This window comes from Seriola aureovittata, chromosome 15, assembly GCF_021018895.1.
Source record: "Seriola aureovittata isolate HTS-2021-v1 ecotype China chromosome 15, ASM2101889v1, whole genome shotgun sequence".
Classification (NCBI taxonomy): Eukaryota; Metazoa; Chordata; class Actinopteri; order Carangiformes; family Carangidae; genus Seriola; species Seriola aureovittata.
In genome coordinates, this window is record NC_079378.1 from 4,167,277 (window position 1) to 4,193,464 (window position 26,188).

Sequence of the window (26,188 nt, forward strand, 5' to 3'; positions counted from 1 at the left end):
CATGTACATCATAACATAGTGGTATTGTTAATATTCACATCAGTTGAAACATTAAAGTGTGGGGTCTCAAAAAGGTCATTTTGAGATCACATCTTGTTGCATTTTGGGGTTAGGGTTTGACTTTTCTTTTCTTTTTTGAAAAAGAAAGAAAAAAGAAAGAAAGAAAGAAATTCGTGTGATACCCAAAAAACGCATCTTCGTGAACTGTTAAAAACTGATTTGGAGCAACCAAAATCTGCAGAAAAGTGTAATTTGTGGTGCGTTCACGGCCTCAAACTAGTCATAATATACTGTGAGCTCTTTAAGCTACCGCATTGTTCTGAGTCATTCCTTTGGGTTTTAACATTTACACCAAGTAGGATAAGGATGTAAAGACATGCTCAATATACAATGGGGGCAGCAGTAAAAAGGTTCTGTAATTTAAAAGAGACATTAAGGACGTTAAGTCGTATCTACGGTGTTTTTTAAGGGGCGTGAATGCAGCGCTTCCCATTGACCAGGCATCCCTTCCGGTAGATGAGGTCAACGTTTCCCTAGATCCGCCATTTCAGTCCTGGAGTTTCTTGTTGCACATTAGTTTTGAATATTTTTTGTCATTTTAACGTTTAAGCAGTAGAAAAATAGGGGTTTGTGGTGCAACATTTACCCAGTCAACTTAAACGCCTCGACATTCTTTGGTGGAAGTTGCTAAAGTCTTGGCATTATACTGTTTTTGTTTTTTTCAGCGGCAGCGTTAGTCAACTAAAGTTTTTGTATGAGTTGCGGATAGGGAGAGGCGAAGGGGAAAGGCCTCAAGCCTCGGACGGGATTTCACAGCCATGGCCGGTAATTTTGATGCCGAAGACCGTGCTAGCTGGTACTGGGGAAGGCTAAGTCGCCAGGAGGCGGTTTCTCTTTTACAGGGACAGAGACATGGTGTTTTCCTGGTGAGGGACTCAATAACCAGCCCCGGTGACTACGTGCTGTCCGTTTCAGAGAACTCCAAAGTGTCCCATTATATAATCAACAGCATCAGTAACAACCGGCAATCTGGCTCAGGTAACGCTGAATTATGTGTCGCATAGCTTGCTGCTTCACTCAACTTATCACACATGGTCACCCGAAACTGACGTGACAATAAGTAATTTCATTTTAATGCTGGATAACTTGGATTTGATCCCCGTTAACGTCCCACTCTCTCGTGAAGCCACGCCAAACTGCCATTACGAACTGTCCGATTTAAGTTGATCTCCGTAAATCTACTAATATACGTGCCCTTTATCGCATAGTTAAAGTTTTTCTATGTGTTATTGGAGCGCACACTCAATGTCAGCATATATACAATTTAATAATATATACTCACTTGAACAGAAATGAAAACTTAAACATGTGCTTTACACTGATCGCTACCATCCACCCCTGTCTATTTTGGATGGTGTTGCTAACTGCCTAGCTACTGTGGATAAAACAGAAGTCTGTCTCAAGTGCTAACAATTTTTTTTTACTGAAATTATATGTAGGGTTGCTTTAAAGAGGCTAATCCTCTTGTATCAGATATATCAGTTGAACCTGACACTGTAAAGGCCATAAGTTATACTGTACAAATCGTCTGCTAGCCAAGTAGAGTGAAGTGAAGTGGACTACTTTTTAAATGGAGTTTGGCGAAACTTTACCGTTTAGCTAGCTAGCTAGCTAGCTGTCAACAACCACTCAGACTTAATTTATCCAGCCACCATACTTGAGACCGTTAATTTATTTTTCCTGACCGGGGGTTGAGGCGGTGTTTTGTCCATGTTTAGGCAGCAGGACGGTAGCTCAGCGGCCAGCGGTAGTGAGGTGGGTTGGGCTGCCGCTGCCGCTGCTGCTGCCGCCGCCGCCGCCGCCGCTGCCGCCCCCGCCGCCGCTGCTGCCGCTGCTGCAGATATTGAATGGAAATGGGCAGGCTGGGCTGTCACAACTGGAGGATGACTGGTCAGATTGGCGTCTCAGGAATGTCTGTGATCCTGCCCTGTTGCACATACACAGCCCTGCTTACAGGTCTGCTGCTGCTGCTGTGCTTGAAGCTCCTTATGGCCGTTGCACAATCCTTTCTGGGCTTCCTTAGCGTTGGCTAATTTTTTTTATCTTTGTCTCCCCTAGTGTAAACAAAAATTGTGAGCCATTATGGCAGTTATATGATGGTATTATGAAAAATGACTTTATGTAACAGTAAGTTACATAAATAGGTAAGTAAGTGACCGATTTGTGGGAATAGTACCAAAGTAAGATCAGCTTTTGTGTTGTTTTTTTTTTTAAAGAAGAATAAAATCTGAGACCAAATGTGTCAGTGACAAATAAGAATCTTTTTGCAGAGGGTATGAGTGTAACAGCTTTTCTCTTATTAAGTCACTCTAATTGACACAAATCAAATTTGATTCATTGCATGAACATGGTCACTAAAAATATCCAGTCTTTACACACAAAAGTGTAAAACACATCGAAATGAAATGCACTAGTGCCGGTGCATTTTATTGTACACTTTGATAGGATTGGGTGATGCTGTGTTATGGATTTGTTAACCTGTAGAGATGTTGCTTTATTGTTTATAGTGAGGTTATAGTAATACCCATCTTTTTAATATCTTTAGGCCATTCTGGATAACACTGCAAATCGGTGAACAGGACTGCTTTATGGCATTATTGCATTAATTTAATTAATCACTTTGATTTGTCATGGATTTAAATCACTGAATCACCCCCAAATCGTATCGTCAAATTGTATTTTTCTTTAAGATATACAGCGAAAAAAAACAATTACACTATCTCTGTTTGGGGCTGGATCCTGGATGTGGGCAGGGTCATTAGGAGCCTCATCATCCCCCTACTGTGAGAATGTTGTTGACCCATCCAATCTGTTCGGCTGCCATCATGAGTTCCTCCCCTTTTTCTGGGATATGGGAACTATTCTCAAACATACTCATTTTTTGTGTGTACGAAGTATATTTGTGTTAGATGTCTTCAAATGAAAAGTTGTTAAGCGGCTGCACATAAGGTTCGTTCCCTCAGTAGGGTATGATTGGACATTTAATAGTGCTTTCACACATGTACTGCAACCCTGAACCAGACCAGAGAATTCACAGCGAGCAAGTGGGAGTGTTGATGGCGTTCTGTCTCCTGCGCGCTTTGCCGAGGTGCCACCCCTCACCTAAACCAAACAGAGTATATCCAGTAGGTGAGAAAGCATCTCACATGGTCAATCTCCTGCTGTGTGAAAGGGAAACTCCGCAGTCCGGACAGTGTCCAAATAATCAGGTCCGGACATTGTCAGGTTCGTATGACAGAAGTGTAAGAGAATGGTTAATCCTCTGGCGTGCAATGTGACTACAAAGTCAGGGCGAGATGGTCAGTGCTGCCAGTAATCGTGGGCCTTCTTGATCTTGATATTAGTATTTTGTTGATTTGTTTGTTTCTATTATGTTTTATCTTCAGAGAACTCACAAAAATCACTCTTCCCGTCAGGTTTGGTTCCTCCTCGGTTTCGGATTGGGGATCAGGAGTTTGAGGCGCTGCCGGCCCTGCTGGAGTTTTATAAGATCCACTACCTGGACACCACTACACTTATAGAGCCCGTAAGCAAGGCCAAGCACACAGGTTTCATCAGCTCCTCTGTTGGAGTGCCGCAGCAGCCCGAGGAGGCTGAGTTTGTCCGGGCGCTGTTTGACTTCCCGGGCAACGATGAGGAGGACCTCCCCTTCCGCACGGGTGACATTCTGCGTGTGCTGGAGAAGCCTGAGGAGCAGTGGTGGAACGCTGCAAACCAGGAGGGCCGAGCCGGAATGATCCCCGTTCCCTACGTAGAGAAGTACCGGCCCGCCTCGCCCACTGCTGCGGGCTTGGGTCCCCCTGTTGTGGGGGCTGGACAGGGGGGGCAAATTGGAGGGGTAGCGGGCAGCACAGACGGAACAGGGGCTGCACCGCCCAACCCTCTGGCGGACCCAGGCCAGTACGCTCAGCCAGTAGTCAACACTCAGCTTCCCAACCTACAGAACGGGCCTGTGTATGCCCGAGCCATTCAGAAGAGGGTGCCCAACGCCTACGACAAGACGGCGCTTGCCCTGGAGGTAGCATTGCCACCCACCATTCATTTTCTCCAAGGCTGTCCTTCTATTCACTGTTAACCTCTTTTGCTTCTCTGTTTTCTTTTTTGTTTGGGTCTCAGCTGAGGCAGCCTAGATTGTCCTGATTGTTAATGGCTTACTCATGCATGTGAGCATACACACAAAGTATCTTTACAAATGCAAGCTGACAGCGCACATGAAGACACTCACAGTGGGATGGCTTCATAGAGAAAGACAGACACAGATCCTTTACAATGGCCTTTCTTTATGTACACATTAATGTGAATGTTACATTCATTACTACTGGTGAAACAAGGCACATTGGTTTTAGTTGTTGTCTTGAAGCAGATAAATAAACAGTGTTTGTTCAGATTATCAAATGACATGCAAACAATGGTGGAGGTTTAAAAAAAAAAAAAAAAAGGGCACAATTTAGATTGTGAGTCCAGTTAGAGTAACGCAGTGTCTCTACATCACACACACTGTTTACCACAACCACCTCACTGTCAGCAAACTGATGCTTAATGAGCCTGTCCTGCTGACTTACTGCACACCCACTCCATGAATTACATCTGCTGAAGTAGGAGGATTTTAATTACCCTAGCTACGGCTGCAACTAATAATTATTTTCAAGATGGATATTTCTGCTCATTATTTTCTTCATTGTTGATTTATTTCACCTTTGAAATGTGAAATAATTGTGAAAAATGTCCATCACATCACCTTTGGACGAGTGCTGGTTTGGCACCGACTTTGAACAGTCACCTCTTAAAATCCACGGCCGTGAGTTGTCGAGGCTCAGGATGCTCTTCTCTGTTTAGCCCCGTTTATTTGAGTCTTCTCAAGAAACACAGACGCCACCATTTTGTTTGATTTAACAAGAGCGGAGGACTGTGTATGCGTGCCGCTGTGTGAGATGGAGCAGACTAGATGACATTGCAGTGTGTGTTTATGAACTTCTGCTGTTGTCAAGTGGAGTATTTGTGAGGTCTGTCCAAGTGTAGACAGTGTAGTTAAGATTCACAGGGCTGTGTTCAGTCCTCTCGCTGTGGAGAAGTATGAGCATTTAATCAGTAATTTACATCTGGGAGTGTTATTTTGAAATTAAACCCTTTCTAAAGTGTATTGTCTGCAGCACGGTTTATAACCAGGAATTACACCGTGCTGCGAGTTTCATCCACTTACTGTTATTTACTTTTCCTGCCTCACCTGTTCTGTAACCCATGTAAAGTAGGCACTGCAAGGAAGACTTGACTTACAAATAAAAAGGGGCAAATAAAATGTAAAATATGGCATAATGTCTGGGCTAAAGCTGCTGTAGCTTCCTCCAGACGTCTCAATTAACCCATTTTATTAACCCAATCAATTTCCCAATCCCAATCAACACAGCTTTGTAAGTGGGATTAAGAGTGTGAATGTCTGAGTGCTACATAGCTAGCTGCAGCTATTGACTCTGAGAAATAACGGTTCTTAAATCAGCATTTCCCAGCAATCAAGTTACTCACAACTGATTGATTAGAGCAAATAGCCTCCCAATTTCCAACATGGCATTTGTACAACTGGTAGTGGTATAATGGAAACATGAATAACTGAACATCTGGCAGGCTTGAAGACTCCGGACTGGCTTAAGGCAACTCCTCACATTAATTAAAATATGATTTTACATTAAAGTATTTCCAATGACCCTGTAGTATAGATCAGTTCTTGTATGTTGGTTTGTGGTTTTGCTGTTCTGCAGTCGTAAAAATGAAGATGGGTCAGTCAATTCTATGTCAATATATTTCCTTCTGCGGGCTTTATAGAATTTGACATTGATCCTGTATTGATGGGTTTGACTTGCACGAACTGATTCTGCCAGTTAATACGGAGTGCAGAAACGAAGTGTGTTAATGTGATTCTATATACCTGCATTCAGCAGTTTTCTTTTTCTTGTCATTTGTCAGGTGGGAGACATGGTAAAAGTGACCAAGATCAACGTGAACGGCCAGTGGGAGGGCGAGTGCAAGGGCAAACGCGGCCACTTTCCCTTCACCCACGTCCGACTGTTGGAACAACACCATCCTGACGACGAGAGCTGAGACACACACACGCACTCCCATCACCTGTGCACATCCCTTCTCTTTTGGCCACTTCATCATGCTCGGAAAGAAAAACATATTTATACAAGCACACAGCACATGAACCTATGAGCTAAACCCACACGAGACGTGTCGGGGGATCTTGCCTAATGTCATTTTGGTGGACATCGGTCATACTAAGGGTTTACACTAAGGTCAGACTGATATCGGTTTGCCTATATTAGCTTAAGTCAGCATTACCCACAACTAGTGTTGCCTTCCTCCATGACTACAGCCTCATAAAAAATCACCAACGCCTGCAGTGAAATCAAGTAGACAGCGACATATAGTTGTTTAATATTTATTGGTGTCAAACTTGCAAATTAACACACTTGTGTGTTGTCTTACCCAGAATCATATGGGAAGATCAGTTATCAGTTTTATCTCCAGTGTAACTCATACAGAGAGAGGTATTTTTAGCCGAGCTTAGCTTCACCACTAGAAACAAGGGCAAACAGTAACCTAGCAAAGTCAAAAGAGAAAACAACAAGTCAACTTTCAATAACTTCAGTTTTATTTACAGCTTTCACACCTAACCTGCTCGGTGTTTAGTTCAGATGAGCTGCTTCTTTTAGCTCGGTCGGCTTTTGGCGGGTGTCAGTCAAATTATGGATCGTAATGTTACAGCACAAGACACTTCTTTATTGTCTGGTTTCTACCTATTAGGGATTATTTATCACACACAAGGTTAAGTTGCAGTCTTGACTAATAATTCCTACAACCATTTATTTCACCATGAGCATTACCTGTCAGTCCATATCATTTAATGTTTACAGCTTTTTGCTCCTTTTATAATAAGTTATGTGAACAGGAAATAGAAGGATTAATAACTACAAGGCAATGATGTTTTTTTCCCTTTGGTCTGGACCGATTGAACCAAACTAAAGACCAGTTAGATTGTTACGAGTCAAAAACAAATGAAAATGATCAAATTAAGAGTTTTAATATCAACAGACTGTGAGTTTCAGACAGTTTCAGTCCACAGTGAGCACAGTATCAGGCACCAGTTACCGATATCAGTCAAACCCTAGTTTACACACCTTCAGCCCAGTATTGAAATCTGCACTGCACAAGCAGAAATCAGCCTACTCTTCCCTTCCTGCCGTAATCTGTGTATCCCCACCCACTTCAATTCATTCATACACAGAAGGGAAAAATAATCGATTGCACACAGGAGACGAAACACTCGGCTTCTCTCACAGAATCATGAATCAGTGAGTTTTTGTAGACTGTGAACCTCAGAGCGAAACGAGCAAAGACTTTTCCTGATGCCTCCGTCTCATGGAGAAGAACGGTCCTCCTCGCAAAGACGACTTCACCGACTTATTACATACTACCCACACTACAAACCAAGTCCTCTTTTTTTTGTACTAAAAGTGGAAAATATGATGATAGAATTGACTATATATATATATATATATATATATATATATATACACACACACACACCTTACATTGCTAAATACTGTAAACATTTTGTTTCCTTTCCTACATTTGATTTTCTTTTACTTTTTGTTACCAGAGACCGTATGCCTGTTATTTTATGTTCCTCTTTTAAAACACTATTCAGTGCCAACATGGATGACTTCAAATGCAGCAGTGTGAGAGAACAAAATAATCACCCTGTCGCAGAGGACAGACGGATCCCCCGAGGCCGTTTTAGAAGATGAGAAGAGAAAGGTTGAGGGATTTTATTTTTGTCTTCCAGCAGGGTTTTTTTTTTTTTTATAACATTATCAGTTGCAAATGTTTTTAAGAGGAAAAAAAAAAAATCCACCCCAACACTAGTGCTTCTGCATTTTTTTAATGTGCCGGTAAAACAGAGAATATGTCACTTTGTCATTTCTTGTGCCACCGAGGTGCTGTGACTGATACTTGTAGGTTTATTGTTTCTCATCAGCTTTTTCCACATTGAAAACACAAGCTATGATTACACATGAAGCTTTTTTTTTTTTTTAGACACACACAGACCCACAGAGCATTATGCCAATATGAAAATAAACTATAAAATGGTCTTATTTCTCAACTAAATGTAATTTTATAACATCCTGTTTTAGAAGAATGTGCTGTCAGACCTTTTTTCCTCAAAAGCAGGGTTGTCCTCTTTAACATTATCTCCTGTGTTAGCCTGTGTAAGCTAGTGCACACTTATAAGGTGGTTTGGAAATGGTTTTAAAATGTGGTAAATGGCAATGACACTGATGAACTGCTGTTACCAGAGACAATAACACTGTTTTTGAGAGAAAAATGCATCCTGTGGTCATAGTCTTATTATTCACATGTTAAAAGAGACTAAAAATTGGTTTGTACTTTAGTCTTCCCAAGTCAGAAACTCGCATGTATCATCTTCCTACATGATTTGTAAATGCGGTGAATGTTTCTTGTATGCTGGCAATGCTGAACGACAGTAGGAACAGGGTGAGTGACAAACCCCAGCTGCATGTAGACGTTTTTCTTTTTTTTTTTTATCAGTCACTGGGGAGGATCTGCTGAGTTACATCCTCTCTACCTCATTGTCTCATGAATTGGAAAAGATGAGGAGTTGCATAGGAACTGGCCCTGAGGCCTGAAGGCTCAGTCCCTCACTTTTGTTTTTTATATGTTTAAAAAAAAAAAAAAGAAATGAATAACATGCTTGGCAAATTGTTTCCAGAGCATTCACATAAATAGATTTTATGTTTGCTTTCCAAATCACCAGTTGAACAAAGTCCTGGGGTCAGATGTACAAATGATGCCTACACACAAAAAGAAAACCCTTCATGTATCATTTCACATATATATTTATTATAAGAAAGATATGGTGAAGCACACATCTCAACACAGCACATGCATGGTGTTCTTTAAGGAGATGAGTGTGATACGGTGAAGCAGAACATCTAAAAATAAGTATAGGCCTAAACACCTACTGTGCCTGTATTATAGATGCAGTTAATGGCACATTGTCCTGGCTGGATGTCAGTGGAGAACCATGCAGCTGATGATCAGCGTATTTTCCTGTTCTCTTCAGTGACACGCCTTAAGTTTTGTAGAGCAGATCTACAAACAGTTGACCAAAGGTGCGTCTGTGTCCAGTCGCAGATCACTGTGTGAGGCAAAATCAGGCTGATGCATCTGCACAGTTTCACAATAACTGAGATTTACAAAACGGATGTAAAAGAGTGCATATCCATATTACTGCTTTTGTACAAACGTAGAAAGTTGGTCTTAAACCTACACTGAATTTTTATGCATCTGACCCCAGATGTCCTAAAATGTAGTCTTGAGTTTACAGTGTTTTTATAAGTTGTGAAATGTTCCCTCAATTTGCTCTTTGTTTTTGAGTCTCAAATTTAAAGAGCTTATTTTTTGTACACTACATTAATTATGTTATTTTTTTTACCCTGATATGTTTATGTTTATTAATACGAGCCACAAGTGTGGCTCATATGCAGCCCCATATATATTCATAAACACCTGCTATAGTTCAAATGCTCATATTACATGTTTCTTGAAGCAAAAATATGACTTGATCACAATTAGTGGTTAATATGCTGAGAGAAGTCAGTTATGTGTAACTACATGATTCACTAGCACAGAGTGCCTGTATAGACTTTACATGGGTATATGGGTGACCGGGTAACACTAAATGACTGTTAGTGACAACAGTGAAATGACTATAAAGTGTGATGCTCCAAATGTGGTGTGTTAGTGATTTGAGGAAAGTAGAACATTTAAAAAATATATCCAAAAAAAACATCATTGATGGATTTTAATGTGTAGGAATTTTAAATTATCCAATGTATAATTTGAAATGAAAAACTCAGAAAAATGCTAAATGTGATGTCAACTGTCAAGTATGGTTAGTTTTTGCATAATTTATATCAAATCGGTATAAAAAAAAAAAAGATGATCAGTGATGGTTGTTCCTTCTACCACATTTCCCATATTATTTCTTTGAATGGAAAGAAGTGCTTGTGTTTCACTGTCCATTCTATGATGGTACCCCTTGATTTTTTTTTTTTTTTTAAATCCTTCTTTCTATTTGTTGTAATGCCTTTATGCAAAGTGTTAATTGGGTGTTGCATTCAGATGCATGTCACTGAACTCACACTGTTGCCTTTGAGAGGAATATTCTCATTTCATAGTCATGACATTATTGTAATTCAGCAAAGTCCAATGAATACTTAAGAAATGTGTTGTTTTTTTTCTTAAAAGATACCACTGATGATTCTACAATATGCACCTTATCTCCTTCACAGCTCAAGACTCAACATGCCAAATAATGATGTTTTTCTTTGTTTCGTTGTTTTTGCTATGATCAAATATTTTTGCTTTTATGCCATTTCAGCCTGACTTTGAAGAGGACCGGAACAAGCAAAAATAGGATTTTTTTTAAAGAGATTGTACAATATGTCAAAGTGTTATGAAAATATATTATTTGAAGTTATAATTGCCTTCTTATTTTCTGTAGTAATGTGTTAATATACCTAGTCAATAAAAATATACCAAATTGTCAGTTAATGCTTTACATTTCTGTCTGAATTTATTCCACTTAATTACATTTAGTGTCAATGCAGACTTGTGGTCTTACGGTCTAGTAAACTATTACATTATAATTAGACAGTAATGAGCAGATTGAGTTAAGTTATTTGTGTCACTGGGTCAAACCCTAACCCTTGTAGTTGAATTGTTCTGCACTCCCATTACATCATATACTGTACATTACTATGAACAATTACTACACTGTATTGCACCATAGTAATTAGTAGTTAGGTTATATTTGTAAGGAAATTGGTTATTCAGATAAAAACGATAAGCTTCTTGCAACATAGCTTTATTTTCGAGACTTGAAATCTGCATTTTAATTATAGCTACTTAAAAGTGGTTAATATTAAAGATTAATTAAACTACAATATTATTTCAGAAATTTAAACACCCCCCCAAAAAAATGGATTAAACTAAAATAAATTTACACTCAGATATATACTATTCTATTTTATCACATAAAATGAGCCTATATAAGTAAAAATGCTTTATTTTAAAACAAAAAAGCATGTTCATGCTTTATATATGTATATGCCGAATGGAAGAGTTTCTCCAGTTGAATCAGAAGAACTGAATTATTGAAATGTCACATGTATTAAGAAGTTTCTTGACAGTGGATTTTGGGGGTGTTTGAACTGAGTTTGGTGGGGTGATCTCGGAGAGTGATTTATTTCGGGACCTGGCATGAGGATGTAGGCGTAGATGTAGACTGCTGCGTGGGTTTCCCGGATGGAGTAGCGACGCCATCTTTACGCCAGTGCCACCGGTGGGTCTTCGATTCAGCGGAGCGACGGTGCTGTTGCTGATCCACCACTAGGAATCGCCGAGCAGCCGATAATCTTCCCTTTCCACCGGGACGCTACGAACAGCTCCAACACCCGAGCACCATGGCGGATAGAGAGAACTTAGTATACCAGGCAAAACTCGCCGAACAAGCGGAGAGATACGACGGTAAGGGCTCTTAATAGACAACGGTCAGTGCAGACTGCCTGGCCCCTCTCCCTCCCCTCAGTCTCCCTGCGCAGGGGGCTTGGAGACGCAGGTAAAGCAGTTCACATGGATTTGTTAGGGAAGAGAAGACAAAATGGCGGAGATTTCTCCAGCCGAATAAAACATTAGACGTTTAAAATTTACTTGTGTTCGGCACAGATTGAAACAGCAGTTTATGGGGGGGAAAAAAATACAACGTGCTTTGTTGGGTGCTTTGGTGTCTGGTTACCATTCACGTTACGTGGTGAGCTAAGCTAGTCCCCTGCTAGCGTTAGTTAGCTGGCTATCTAAATTGCTAAGTAGCTGGCTAGCCTTTCTTCAGCCCCGACACGCGTCACGCCAAACTCCCATTCAAAAATACAGCGGTACTGCAAACGTCCACACCCCATCAAACATGACTTGCGCCACCCTCTGAATTGGTTGTCTCCACTGACAAAAGCATCTGTGTGCTACCACAAGCAGCATGGATTTATCTTGGAAAAACTATACCACAGTTAATGCTAATATTAACATGTGTTTTGACCATAACAGCCTGGATAAACTAAGTTGTAGCCATTTGGAAAGCATACATCTGTTCAAGTTCTTCATATCGTGTTGGTTGCATGCGGAATATGTTGGTGACACTACAGTTGAACAACTCGCCACTGGTCACTCTCCTGCCTGGTGAATTCAGTAAAGATGGACGTGGCTGCATTCACGTCTGAAACTATATATTGTGATGAAGTTTGCCTAACTTTATATTCCTGCTGTTTTTTCCAATGAGGCCCGGATCGCCATGCGACTGCGTGGTTAATTGATTGATAGGTGCAGCGCAAATAGTGATCAGGGATGGGCGGGGTAGCGAGTATTGCTACGATGTGATTGGTGGCTGAATAACAATCTCGACCAGAAGTTCAGCTTGAGCCAACTTCTTTTTGGCTTCAGTGATTGGTCAATTGACTGGGAGTCATATCAAAGCAAGGTTTATTGAGTGTTTACTCACAGTAAATGCAAAGTATGGTTGGTTTACTTACACAGTCGATAGAAACTCTTGTTCATTATTGCCATGGTACACAAACCCTTATCAGTGGTCTCATTCTTTGGCTTCGTAGTCTGTTAGTTGAATTATCTTTTATAGGTGCAGCACAGACATCCTACCTGTTGTGAAATATTGTTTGAATGTAGTTCTGCTGCTAACAATTATTTTCTCAGTTACTTGGTTACTCTATAAACTGTCCAACAGTCTAAAACTCAAAGATATTCATTTAACAGAGATAGAAAATGGAGTACAGCAGAAAATCTTAATATTTGAAAGGAAAAGTCATATTTGTTTTGAAGAATGACTGAAGCAATAATTTGATAATCAAAATAATGGCGTATTTATTTCTTTTCTGATGATTGACAGCTCCATTCGAATCATATCAAAGACGGCCTTACCCGGCTTTTGTGATGGAGGAGCAAATATATGGAAAGCCGCAGGGGTCAACACATGTATGCTTGAACGCTTGAATGCCAACAAATGCAGATCCTTCATTGAATAACATGACGCAGCAAGACTCTGACCGCACCATCGTGTTGCGTCAGTTTATGCCCAAAAACTCACACATCGGTAATCTCTAACTCTCTGCTTCACTTCTGTAGATTTTTTTGTCAATTTTGTCTGTTTATTTTATCGCAATTCACTTGCAATCCAAGTTTTAAGGTTGCTGAGATTTCATACTAGTCAGCAATTGTGTTGTATTCTTACTGAAATGATTAATAGATGATCATGATAATTATCTGTGGATTACCCACAATTGATTTAGTAATTATTTCCACACTAACAGCCAGTAAGATACCTGGTAGTGTAGATTTGTATCCCACCTGCTCTCGTTTTCTCATTTTAATAGTCATTCTTCTATTGCATCAGATCAAAATACCATTTTGAAAAAAAAAAAAAACAGAAAAAACTATAAGTTTTGTCAGTTTCAACGAGGGCTCCACTCAGTCTGGACCGTCAGTCTGGCAGAGTGTCTTATCCACAGTGACTGCTTTCCCTTTGTGCCGCAGCCTCTCCCCTGATGTAAAGAGGCACTGACAGTTTAAAAAAAAGAAAAGAAAAGTTGTGTGAATAATAGTCAACACTGTGTTCTCACAGCTCCATTTGTCTGATGAACAACGCATAACATAACCTTTTTTTAATCTTTAAAAACCTTTACAGCAGCTTGCCAAATAAGTTTCGTAGTTTTAGTAGCAATGATTGTTAAATCATTGCTTCAAGCTCAAGCTCCAGTTTGGTCCTATTGTGCTGTGGAGCTATAAAACCCTCACCCCTAATGTCCACTGGACAGGGCTGCATTGTGCTTTAGCTGTGCTGCAGCTGCCAGTGTTGATTGTACCAAGTCTTACCACTCAGCTTATGTGTCTCTCTCCAAAGAATACCCACAAAAATCAAGAATAAAAAGAGCAAGCGGGCGATCAGGTGTCCCGTGGTCTAAGATGAGTAGTCTGCTACGTAACTGCAACATCCCCCGATTCAAGTCTGGCTGGAGAGCATTGTGTCATGTTACGCCCCTCTTTATTGCTATAGAGGATGTGTCACAGGTTGTGCACGCATCAGAGGGGACACATTTAATCTTTGAAATGACTGTGATCAGTTTTATTGGGTCTGTAGCAGCTTAAAATGCTGAGAAAATGTTTGAAAAAGCACAGAGAGGTCATTGAGTTTATTGGAGTGCAGGCCAGGCTGGAGGGTGAAGTGATCAAAGCAGCATAGTGCTCCTCCTGGCTTGTAACCATCGCGTATCAGGTTTCGCCAGCATGCTGCGTAGAACCCTGCTATTGGCTGCAACAGATAACACCCCGTCTGTGAAGTTAAAAGCCAAATGACTGGCACACTGCTTTTACCTCCAGGCTAGTGTGCTTCGCTTGGGAGGTGTGACCCGTCTGCAGCTTGAGCCAGGCTTTTGTTTTAAGCACAGTTTTAAAAGATGGCATTTTTTTATTTAATTTTTTTCATTTGCATACCGCACATGATGCAAGCTACTGTGTGTATTAGACGGCAGATCATATCACAGAGTCTATTGGTTGATTTTCAAAATAATAATAGTATAATATATTGTCATATATTCTGCGGGTTAGTCCAGAAGTAATGTTTAAATATATATCTGATAATTTCAGAATCAGTTTGAGGTATTGAGGTGTTACTGTTCCTGCAGTCCCTCCTTGAACTGCACCATGTGATTTGGCGTAAGAGTCTCCGTATTGTGTCTGTTTCATGTCGCTCCCCGGGGACACAGCATGTTGTGCTGACCAGTGGCTGCTTCCAAGCAGAGTGTAAAATCGTTTTCATTGCCATTTCATCCCTGGATTCTATATTCGTTATTCACACCATGTCACATCGAATCACCTTGAAGATGTGAAATTTAGAAGCAATAAAAAGACAAATCGCATTTGATCTCGCTCAGCCCTCCGGTGCATTGTCCTGGCTCAGCGTGCCTCCATAGGCGTCCATAGTGAATCTGCATCAGGAGGGTAAAGACTTGGGCAGTGTCCCAGGCACTCCATTAATAAAATACTGAGGATGACAGAAACCTTTCAAGGCTCTGCACTGTGGTTTTAACTTTGTTAATGGCAGGACCATGTCCTCACTTTCAATTAAGGAAATCGCTGTACATGCCCAACCCCCACCCCCCCACCCCACACACACAACGTTAATAATTATTATGGAAGAGAGAGTTGTAGATATCTACCCAAATTACAACTCAAACTCTCCCCCATAGAATACAATGGAGGTAAATGGGATTTTATCTGTGGTGCTCAATGCGAAGAAAAATGACTTGAAAATTCAACAGCACCATTTCTTCTCAGAAACAGTATCCCTCTTACTGTGGATCTGTGATAAGCAGATGATAATATCGGACATGCACGTTTTTTCTTAGGCCCTAATTACAAGGACTTAATTGCTGCCATTTAACAACCCTGCCCTGACAGTACCACTAATTGTCTGTGAGACATGACTGTGAGAGGAGTCTTGTGTTTTGCCACAGAGCAACTGAATTTATAACAGTATTATTTTTGTGTGTGTGTATATATATATATATATATATATATATATATATATGAGGGTGTTGGCATTCAGAATGAAGATGGTAAAAGATGTATTTTCCTCCATATTGTGCTCCGTAAACAATCATAACCTTGCGTTATGCAAATCAACAAGGTTTGTTCACACAGTGCTGTTGCAGCGTTTGGTGTAGGGGAACTCGAGAAGCCCGTCCCTGATGTCGTTTGCCCCCACCCCCCCTTTTTGTGTCTCTCAGAAATGGTGGAGTCGATGAAGAAGGTGGCCAGTATGGACGTGGAGCTGACGGTGGAGGAGAGGAACCTGCTGTCGGTAGCGTATAAGAACGTGATCGGAGCCAGAAGAGCCTCCTGGAGAATAATCAGCAGCCTCGAACAGAAAGAAGAAAACAAAGGCGGAGAAGACAAACTAAAGATGATCCGAGAATACAGAAAAACGGTCAGACATTGTTACGAATCCAAATATACTAACGGCTTATGCTCGCCAATTGTAACAGGTGTGAGATTGTGTCTTTTTAAGGTTTGATCGTGAAAACGCAGATTTTAATGTGACATTTTAACATGTTTCTTTCATTGAAAACAATTTAAGAAAACGTCTTCGGCCCAAACATTAAACAAGGCTGAAATGTAGATTTTCTTCAAGTATTGTTTTGAGATATTTATTCCTTCTTTCAAAAACCTGAAAACTTTGAATGCTGTGCTAATCTCTGCAACAGATTGCAACAAAGCATTACTTTTCTTTTGTGAATCGTGCTATAATACGCCGCCTTGGTTTCAGTTGTCTTTAGTGGGAGACTGGAGCAAAAGTAGTATCTCTGGCTTTTAATGCCAGAAAAGGTCCCATATTAGATATAATCCTGGAAATACCCAGTGGATTGAAGTTGAACTGATCTGAAGTTCCTACCTGCCTTGTTATTTAATGGAGGTAAGTGTAGTTGGTGCACTCTTAGATAATCTAATTTCCATATCCATAGGCAAGATGCCAGAGATGCTTTACCGTCTGTGGCAGGACTTTTTAAGCTCTCCTCCACTGACCGCTCCACTTTCTGAGGAAATGGGTGAGATTTCACAGCCCAGCAACACTTGTCTGAGTGAAATAATGAAGCGGGCAGCAACCGTGAATCAACTTTAAATCACCTTTTCTTCATTTTTGCTGCAGAGAAACTTCTGTCACTGGCAGCACTACTGAGAGCAGTGAGGCACAGCAACAGTCCAGTCACTCAGTGAGGAGGGAGGGGACATTTTTACAAGGCTGGATGTAGGATAATGGATTTCATCCACACTCCAGTGTGTGAAATTTGTGTTTTGTTTTTTTGTCACTTTACTTACACCAGACATTGGCATCATGTGACCGTGTTTGACAGACACTGTCTTTGTCGTCATGAATGTGCTGCCTGAACAAAGTGCAGCAACCTGAGCCTCGACCTCTGTTTGTTACATTTTCTTAAGCTGCAGCTTCAGTTCTGGCAACATGATATAAAGTACAAATAATTCAACACGCCATCTATACAGTAATACTGGGAATTCATTGTAATGGTCTGAAATCCCATTCTAATATATTCTGGCAGGATGGCCTGTATTAAAATTAGTGCTGCCATGTTTGAGTGTTATTTTTCCCTTGTTATGGTTATGGCGAATTGTAACATGATGTTTTATCATCCCCTCAAAATTTTTCTTTTTACCCAACATACTGAGATAATTGTGTTAATACTGATATGATTTTTTTTTTATAGTAAATGATGGTAGCAGAAATAAGAAAAATATGTTGTATGTTTTTGTATTTGTAACTTGCATTGATCATTGAAAGATTTGTTTGTTCATTTCTGCCCAGCACTAATTAAAATTGCTGTGAAAGTGGAAACAAAGGCGACAGGAGTTTGAGTTACCAACCAATGCAAATTCCTGTTCTCAGCTGCCGCCCAGCTTCCACTGGGTAAACGCAGTGTCCAAAGAAAAAGCTCTATTATTTACAAGGACACGTCCCTGTATAGTGATGTTAGAAATGTCAGACTCGGATGGCTGACGCTGACCCTGAAACCGAGGAACAATACACCCAGTCGCCTCTTCAGTGACAAATGCTTCCATGGGGAACTGCCCCAAAAGATGTCCTGTGTTTCTCTGCCCTCGTTTAACTACTGCTGGTGTGGTGGCGTTAGGAATGTATTACTGCCAGCCCACTCTCCACTCATTTGAATCGTGTTGAAACGGGTTTAAATTGTAGCAGAAGTTTCCCTTTTTAAATACTCAAGGATGATTTTAATAGTTTATTTGACCTCACAGACCGTTGACAGTTGTGTTTGTGTGTGTGTTTTGGTCTGCAGGTTGAGAAAGAGCTGAAATCAATCTGCAACGACATTCTGGATGTACTGGACAAGCACCTCATCTTAGCTGCAACCACGGGAGAATCCAAGGTTTTCTACTACAAAATGTATGTATCTAGTAAATGTGTGTGTGTGTGTGTGTGTGTGTGTGTGTGTGTGTAGCTTTGTTACACAGAATCATTCATATCTCACCTTTTTTGCAAGTTTCCTTAACTATTATAAAGACCTGAGCTACTTCCTGTTAAATCTGCAGTGCAGTGGTTCCTAATTCGATCCATAACCAAGTAATTAAATATTATTCTTTGCCTAGCAACCTGACATTTGAACATGAAATAAAAACACAGTTTCTAGGTGGAGATTATTGCTTAATTAACTTTTGTGAGTCATGTTTTCTATTTACATTTACAGACATGTTTTACCCAAAGTCGAGCAGCCCTTGTTAATTTTTAATCACAGTTTGCTCTCTGATATTAATTGTGCAGGGTTTAAGCAGAATCCTAGCATCCTCAATATTTCATTCTATTTAGAGCAGCCTAGAGCTTCGTCCCATTTAAAATGTTTCATAAAAGGTTCAGTGAAGTTTGAGGTCTGCGGCTGAGGAGGGAAAACCGTGGAAGCCAGCACTCCTTGCTCTTTCCTCGCCTTCAAATAAACCTGGCAGACCTTGGATGACTTTAGAGGCTCATTGTCCCCCCTGGAAAAAGAATCTCTGCCACACAGCGTGAAGCCACAAAAGATACCATGCCTGTACATGAAACAGTACCTCTCTTACATAAATAAATAGATGATTCAGCTCTTCACCAACTTTCAAGGAGATGAAACGACATCATACCAGAAAATTTTACCCACCATTTTCTGCACTGCGTCTCATGTGGCTGTCTCCGCTAACAGAAGCTCTCTGATCACATGAAGTTCAAACTTTGAATTCAGTTGCAACAAGACAGTCTTCAGTCTGCAGAGTGAAATGTTGGCTAATTGTTCAGACTTCACTGTAAAAGTTGTCTAGAAAGTTCTTCTTTTGACTGCACCTCTATGAACCTCAGCAGGGTTATTTATTCACTCGGCTCAGTACTATCAAGGCTGTAGATGCTGATGTGTTTATGAAGATGTTAGATTGATATACTCCTCTTAGAGTGGATTGATCTTTTCAGCTGCAAGGCATTGATTGTGTTGAAAATGAGTTTTTAAAATTCTCTACAGCCTGTATTATTGAGCATCCTTTAAAGAAATAAAACCTCAGTTTCAGCTCTGGAAAGTTTTTAGTAGTGGCTTAACATTTAAAATTAGTTCAAACACAATAATGCAAAGAGGGACATAATCATTTATTCTGTGTCTGGTAAATTACAGACCATAATGATTTAAAGAAGGTCAGTCAACTTTGGAGTATTAAAACTTTTGTGTGTATCAGTTTAAAATAATATTTATGTGTCAGGCAAGCATTAATATACATTTTAATAAATGATGAAAACCAACAGCTCTTTGTTTGGAGACTCAGTATTAAACAATATTAATATTTAAAGGCCTGTTCAGCGTCATGGGTTTGTTTATGGTGGGGGTTTAACAGACCACTGGTCTCAGACTTTCGGACAGGACATTTAATTCAATACTGCTGGTTTGTTAATGCGTTTGTATATTTACACAATCAGTGCTCTGGACTGTGTTACAATATGTGTTTGTAATGCGTGTCGTGTGACAGCAGATATCTGACTGTGTTGTTCCCTCTGCTCAGGAAGGGAGATTACCACAGGTACCTGGCAGAGTTCGCCACAGGCAACGACAGGAAGGAGGCAGCAGAGAACAGTTTGGTAGCGTACAAAGCTGCTAGCGACATCGCTATGATCGAACTCCCTCCAACGCACCCCATTCGTCTGGGACTGGCCCTTAACTTTTCAGTTTTCTATTATGAAATCCTCAACTCGCCAGACCGTGCTTGCAGGTAAATATTAAATTAACATTGTCTGTTTTACTGGTATGTTTTTACTTTTAAAGGGTGTGATTTTTCTTAAATAAAACAATAAGGAATAAAGTTTAACAAGTTCACATGCTCACTGAAAATATTCCAATTCCAGGCACACACTATATGTGGGTTTAAATATTGCACAAAGCTAAGAACAGAAATTAGCAGATTGTCACTGAACTGACAAAAGTGTAGCTGCATGCGGTGCTTTGTTGGTGTTTGGCATCCCAATTAGTTTGAATCATTGAGGCGAAGTGTTGTTTTGGCTCGACGCATATATGGATGTGTAATATAAAAGAAGTCCCTCATTATTACTCGACTCTGCAGCTTTTCTTAGCCTCGTTGTTCTAGTCTTCTAACCTGCACATTTACTGTCATGAACACATGGCAGCTGTTTTAAGCAAATAAGTTCTGATGAAGCCACCGTACACTTGAGCCCAGTGCCAAACATCAGAGATAAAAGTCACTTAGTGGCGGGCGAGCTGGTGGAGACCGAACTAGAGCTTTATGATGGATGACTATAGGATTCATCAGGTGGACAACATCTTGTTTTGGTGTTTTTCTGCCCCCTAGAGGACAAACATCTGCAACTGCAGCTTTCAGTGTGTTAGGATAAAGTCCTTTTGTCCAATTTGGTAAATTCCATCCACATGTTTCTGCTGCGGTTCAAATCCCACATGAAAAGAAAGTTGGAGTGTGTATTACAGCTGTCAGACACTGTTTTAGTTAAAATGATTCTCAGGAACTTGGAAACAGTTCGTACAGGGAACTGACTGTTAATTTCCATCTGGACTCACACCCTCACTGCCTGTGCACTGCCGGTAACAGAAACACAGACTGTACATGGTGAAACTCACTGTAGAACAGATGCTCCCACTGTCTTTACATGTTACGTGTTACTGTGCATCCACCTGTCAACTGTATGCATGTGTGACCTTGCCGTCTTGTGTCCTCTCTGCTGATAGGCTGGCGAAGGAAGCGTTTGACAATGCCATTGCAGAACTGGATACGCTGAGCGAGGAAAGCTATAAGGACTCAACACTTATCATGCAGTTGCTACGTGACAACTTGACACTATGGACCTCAGACGTGCAGGGAGACGGTGAGAGAGCCACTCCTTTCTCCTCAGGACATTAGCCACAGCCGCATCTGCTAGTATTATCACTGATCTCAACCTGCTCAGTTGTGGGTGATGCTGACTGATGATTGGCTCCCCACACTCAGCATCATTACTGGCTTTTTGACACATTTTGTTGTATTTTTTTTTTTTTTTAAAGCCGATTTGTTCCTACAACTCCCCTAATGGCCCTTGTTTGCAGCCTCTGGGATATATGTGTATGAGTAATGAATGAGTGTGTTCAAGTTTGCTAAGAAGGTTTCAGAAATATTGCTTCCAGAAAACAGAATAACCCTCTAACATTTTCTCTAACCTTTCCTCTCAGCACTGTTGCTCCTCTGAAATCACAAGCACCCCTCCCTCCTTTCCCTCCTCAGGCTCAGTACTCACACACATTTCTCTAACTTCTCTTCTCTCCCTCGTTCTGCTGTAGATTCTTAAGGGCAGTCCCCTTCCTTCCCTCTTCCTCCATTATAGAAGTGTATTTTGTAAGTCATCCCTTCTGTCTTGTGCCCCCCCCCCACCTGAAATGATCACTCCTGTCTCCTAACATCCCTCACTAACTTCCCTTTTCTACACGCGTGGAACGTGAGTGACGTGTATCTGTGCGTTCAGGGTTTCCGCAAGTCATGAAAAGTTGCGCAAGGTTGTTTATTTCTCACTGTGACAGCTGATTACAAAATACTGTCCAATAGAAAGCTGAGCAGGGATGGCGTCCATAGCACTTTATTGAACTGAAATACTTGGAATCCCTTATTCATTAACCCTGTCCTGACTCATTTCCTTTAGCGGTGATGGCGTCTGTTCCTCGCTGCAGAAACTGTAGAAGCTAGAGGAAAAAGTTAATATGAATTCTACTTTATCATCCAGTGAATATCAGTTAAAAAAATTGCTGATATGAATGCACATAATGTTACAAGCTTGTTGTTTAACACCGGCACTCGTCTGTCTCAAGCTCTTACTTTAACATGAACTTGTCGTTCCCTCTTCGTTGCGAGTCGTTTCCCACATTATGCATTATTGCATTATTATGTTTCGTTTGGCTTTTGAAAGTTGAATCTGGTTTGTTTCTTTCGTGTACTTCACAACTCTATTACACTCTTCACTTTTCCTTCTCCATTTTCCTAGATGGCGACTTAACTGCCTTTATTCTGAAGCCATGTGTCGTCTTGGGCTTGTGGTGATTGTTAAAGCTTACTTTAAAAAATAAAATCAAACATTTAGAATAATTTAACTTTTACAGGGATGGTAAATATTAAAATTCCAAGACAGGATCTTTAGTTTTAGTTTGATGTTGCAAATGTTAGTATTTTTTAGGTTCGGGTTTAACTCTCTCTATAAAAAAAGTACCTGTGAGTCCATGATTTATATCTAATTTGGAATCGTCATCAGAATGAATCAATTAAACGTTTTCTCTGGTGAGGAAAAAAAGGTTGAACTGGAGACGTGATTCCAGCCTTAAAATGAGCAGTACTTCACTGTGCACGTCAGTCTCACTGAACACAGTCCACTGGGGCTTTACAGCAGATCACGCCTGGATGAGACAGTCTTTGGAAACCTGTGAACGCAGCTTACTGAAGTGTGATATAACGGACAAACTGCAGCTAACAGCATGCGAGGTTGCCGCTCCGTCTCCTGTGGCTTTCTCACATCCCAGTTTGCTGTGGCGCTAATGAGCACTGTTACAGTTTCTATTTTAATCATGATGGATTCTCGAGCCTTTGTTATTTGTGCCTCTTAGTTCTTCATTACACGGATGGCTGTGCTGTCTCTATGGTAACCTTTCCAAGCAACCAGTTGTACGGGTTCACAAGGCATTTTACCCCCTTAGTAAATCTGACCACGGCTTGTTTAGAAGACACTGAATTAACTCGTGGTCACAGACCTGCATGTTGACACGGTCAGTGGTAAACACTGCAGTATACTTATAAACGGTGAAGTTATTTTCAGCATGACTGACTGATCAACACGTTCCTGAGCTGATCCCAATCATTTCTAAAAGGGATGTTAACTCATCTGAATTTCAGTTTGACTCTTTGAAATGAGCAGAAATCATCACGTGACAGTGCACGTCTTCCCCTTATTGCATTCAATAACAGAATTTCATAGGGAAGCTTAGTGGTTTCAAATAAATGCATATCCTGTGGTTGAAAGAGGAGAATATTATCTTCTTAATGTTTGAAATAGAAAGCCTATCAGCGCCTTCCTGTGGGTACAGATTTAATTCAACACGGCCTTCACCCCTTTTCCATTTCTGTACTTCTATACACGCTATAGAAATGCTAACACTGCTGCATTTTCTGCAGTTGATTTACAAGATATTCATGTGTTTTACTGTGTTTGGAACAGCTCACTAAAAGGTGCCACAGTCTACATTCTCCTCTTTTTTCCCCCCTTGATTAGCCGTTAGCTTGCATGAAGGTCTTTGTGATTATACTTCATTTGTAGTTTATCACACAAGGTTGGGATCAGTATGTTGTATGAAATGTTACATGTGCACAGTCTCACAAACCTTTGTGAAATGATCACTGTCTCTAAAACACCTATTGCATGTTGTTGAGCTAAAGCAATTGGTTGGTCGACAGACAATTAATTATCAATAATTTTTATAATCAATAGTTAAGTTAAATTTTCAAGCAAAGAGACCAAACATTATCTAGTTCCAGCTCGACATGCTTTTCTTTATCTCACGTGCAATTAAACAGAATATTTTTGCATTTCAGGCTTTAGTTTGAAAATGTCACGTTGAGCTTTAGGAAATTGTGATTTCTCAATATTGACATTTTATCGACCAAACAATCAGTTTCATCAAGATCAATAATAAAAAATAATCCTCAATTGCAGAACTATCTGCTCCCACAAAGGACAAATTAGACATTGTCATCTTATAGTTGTCATAGAAAAGATTGGGATTAAAGTTGAGATAGATGTAAAGATAATGTAAAGTGAAATCTTAAATTAGCACAGCTTGGGTCCAAAGTTTGAAGAGAAACTTTACACATGAAGGTTCATACTATCATGGAAATTTTGACAAAATTTGACAACTGTGAACATTTCCCGAGCAAGGGAAGCCTGACAAAGATATGTCATCAAGTGCATAATGGGAAGTGTAGTGTTTTTGCAGCTTGGCCCATATTTGAGACTAGAGGTCTTTTGCTGCTTGTTCATCTGACATCAGGAGCCAGGCTCTTTCCTGATGGGCTCAACTGTTCATTTACCAGCTTCTAATTGAGCGTGGAAAGATAATAACAACCTCCATGACTGTTCTGTGTTTTTGTCTTTATCTCAGGTGAAGAACAGAACAAAGAAGCACTGCAAGATGCGGAGGAAGAGGCCCAGTGAGACTGAACAACACAAGACAAGCCCTCCTCTTCCTCTTCTTCCTCCACCCTTATTTCTCTCCTCCCAGCACTAGCTCCTGTCCCTAGCCACAGTTTTCAACTGGGTTTATACTGCAGCCCACACTCTTTCTCTACCTTTTCTTCCATTTCTACCCATCTGTCTCACCTTTTCTCCTCGTATGCACGTCATCTCCTGGTCCCCTTCTCCCCCATTTCCACTCCCCAGGGGTTTTACCTTTTTTCTTTTTTGATGACTCCTTTTGCAAGTCTGTACCCTTTAAGGTTCATGTCCTCTTTTACTGTTTTTATTTTGCTTTACTTTGCTGTATCATCTGTTGCCAAGTACGCTTGCCTGTATTTGTAACACACATATGCAAGAGTTTATTTAAAGACAATACTTTGCAGTTCAACTTTTTTCCTGTGTATGTGTGTTTATGAACAATACAATGTCCATGCTTCTGTCAGTCATTCAAGTTTGAAACATTTCAGTTTGCAAATTTAGGGAAATAAAGTGGTGATGGAAGGTTTAAAAGGGATGTGTTAAAGCTTTTAGGAAGAACTAAGTGCCCTGTTTACTTTGTGGTTACCAATCCTGCTCCTTCAACACATGAATAGATCTTTTTTTTTTTTTTATGAACAGCAGAATGTCCCCCTTCTCCAAGCATCACTCTGACCTCTATTCTTGTCCACTCTCGGACCAAGTATTGTGCTGCGAGGCTGTAGCGCTTTTGCTAATGGCAGATAGTTAGGTAATGGCTTTTTAGCAGACAAAATGTTCGTATGTGTGTGCGTGGGAGGGGAATGTTCAACACTCTTGATTGTAATGTAATGCAGTTTTGCATTGGCACTATATTAAAAAAGAAAAAAAAACAGTTTGGGAAATAGAGGCCTGCTGTATCTTTACTCCCCCTGACTCTTCCAGGTTTCCTCGTCTCAACTCTCTCTTTCCTCTCATTTCCTATCTTCCCTCTGTTCAGTATGTGTAACGTGAATCTGATTTGTACTACTGGATATTCTCACCAGAGCCACAAGTACCATCTGTATTCTTACTGAAACACAGCATGGAATTAACATTAAACTTCAAGTTGAAAAATGTTAAAATATCAAGTGTGAAATGTCGTCTTTTTTCAGTTTTAATGATCTGTCAGTGGTTTGATTTGGTGTTTTGGTTTATTTTTCATCTCATTTTTAGTCACTAGAGTGCAGTGTTGGATAGTAGCAGGAGAAGAAATTCTATTTGAGATAGAAGGCAGTGATTGTACACATACATGCATATACACACAATCATATATACATTTATACATATACACATGCATACATATACATACATAGATGCTTACTATACTGATGTTTGTATGCCTTACTATACTATGACTATTTATGCCATGCTATACTATGACAGTTTTATGACTTATTATGTTGTACTATACTATGACTTTATGCGACCATAGTATATTATGACGCTTATGCTATGACGTTTTTATGACTTTTTATGCCTTACTATACTGTGACGTTTTTGACTTTTTATGCCTTACAATACTATGACTTTTTATGACTTACTATACTATGACTTTTTTATGACTTTATGCCTTACTATACTATGACTTTTTATGCCTTACTAAACTAGGACTTTTTATACCTTCCTATACTATGTCGTTTTTATGAATTTTTATGCCTTACTATACTATGACTTTTTATGAATTTT

At 40.2% G+C, this 26,188-nt stretch overlaps 2 protein-coding genes across 2 annotated transcripts; both read left to right on the forward strand.

The window, feature by feature from the left end:
* The first annotated feature begins 538 nt into the window (after window positions 1-538).
* Window positions 539-10,687, forward strand: LOC130182596 (adapter molecule crk-like). The gene is made up of 3 exons (XM_056397631.1): window positions 539-1,038; window positions 3,477-4,078; window positions 6,019-10,687. The coding sequence occupies exons 1-3, from the start codon at window positions 819-821 to the stop codon at window positions 6,151-6,153; spliced, it is 957 nt and encodes a 318-aa protein (XP_056253606.1). The 5' UTR covers window positions 539-818; the 3' UTR covers window positions 6,154-10,687.
* A 775-nt stretch (window positions 10,688-11,462) lies between these two features.
* Window positions 11,463-25,586, forward strand: LOC130182762 (14-3-3 protein epsilon). The gene is made up of 6 exons (XM_056397902.1): window positions 11,463-11,667; window positions 15,987-16,186; window positions 18,069-18,175; window positions 19,798-20,004; window positions 20,991-21,127; window positions 24,432-25,586. The coding sequence occupies exons 1-6, from the start codon at window positions 11,604-11,606 to the stop codon at window positions 24,482-24,484; spliced, it is 768 nt and encodes a 255-aa protein (XP_056253877.1). The 5' UTR covers window positions 11,463-11,603; the 3' UTR covers window positions 24,485-25,586.
* Window positions 25,587-26,188: the final 602 nt, after the last annotated feature.

Bases quoted from the DNA above. Each gene is read 5' to 3' on its own strand.
- LOC130182762 (XM_056397902.1), top strand. From the start codon at position 11,604: ATGGCGGATAGAGAGAACTTAGTATACCAGGCAAAACTCGCCGAACAA. The intron at 18,176-19,797 runs GTATGTATCTAG...CCCTCTGCTCAG, and splicing joins AAGGTTTTCTACTACAAAAT to GAAGGGAGATTACCACAGGT. The intron at 20,005-20,990 runs GTAAATATTAAA...CTCTGCTGATAG, and splicing joins TCGCCAGACCGTGCTTGCAG to GCTGGCGAAGGAAGCGTTTG.
- LOC130182596 (XM_056397631.1), top strand. From the start codon at position 819: ATGGCCGGTAATTTTGATGCCGAAGACCGTGCTAGCTGGTACTGGGGA. The intron at 1,039-3,476 runs GTAACGCTGAAT...TCTTCCCGTCAG, and splicing joins CAACCGGCAATCTGGCTCAG to GTTTGGTTCCTCCTCGGTTT. The intron at 4,079-6,018 runs GTAGCATTGCCA...GTCATTTGTCAG, and splicing joins AGACGGCGCTTGCCCTGGAG to GTGGGAGACATGGTAAAAGT.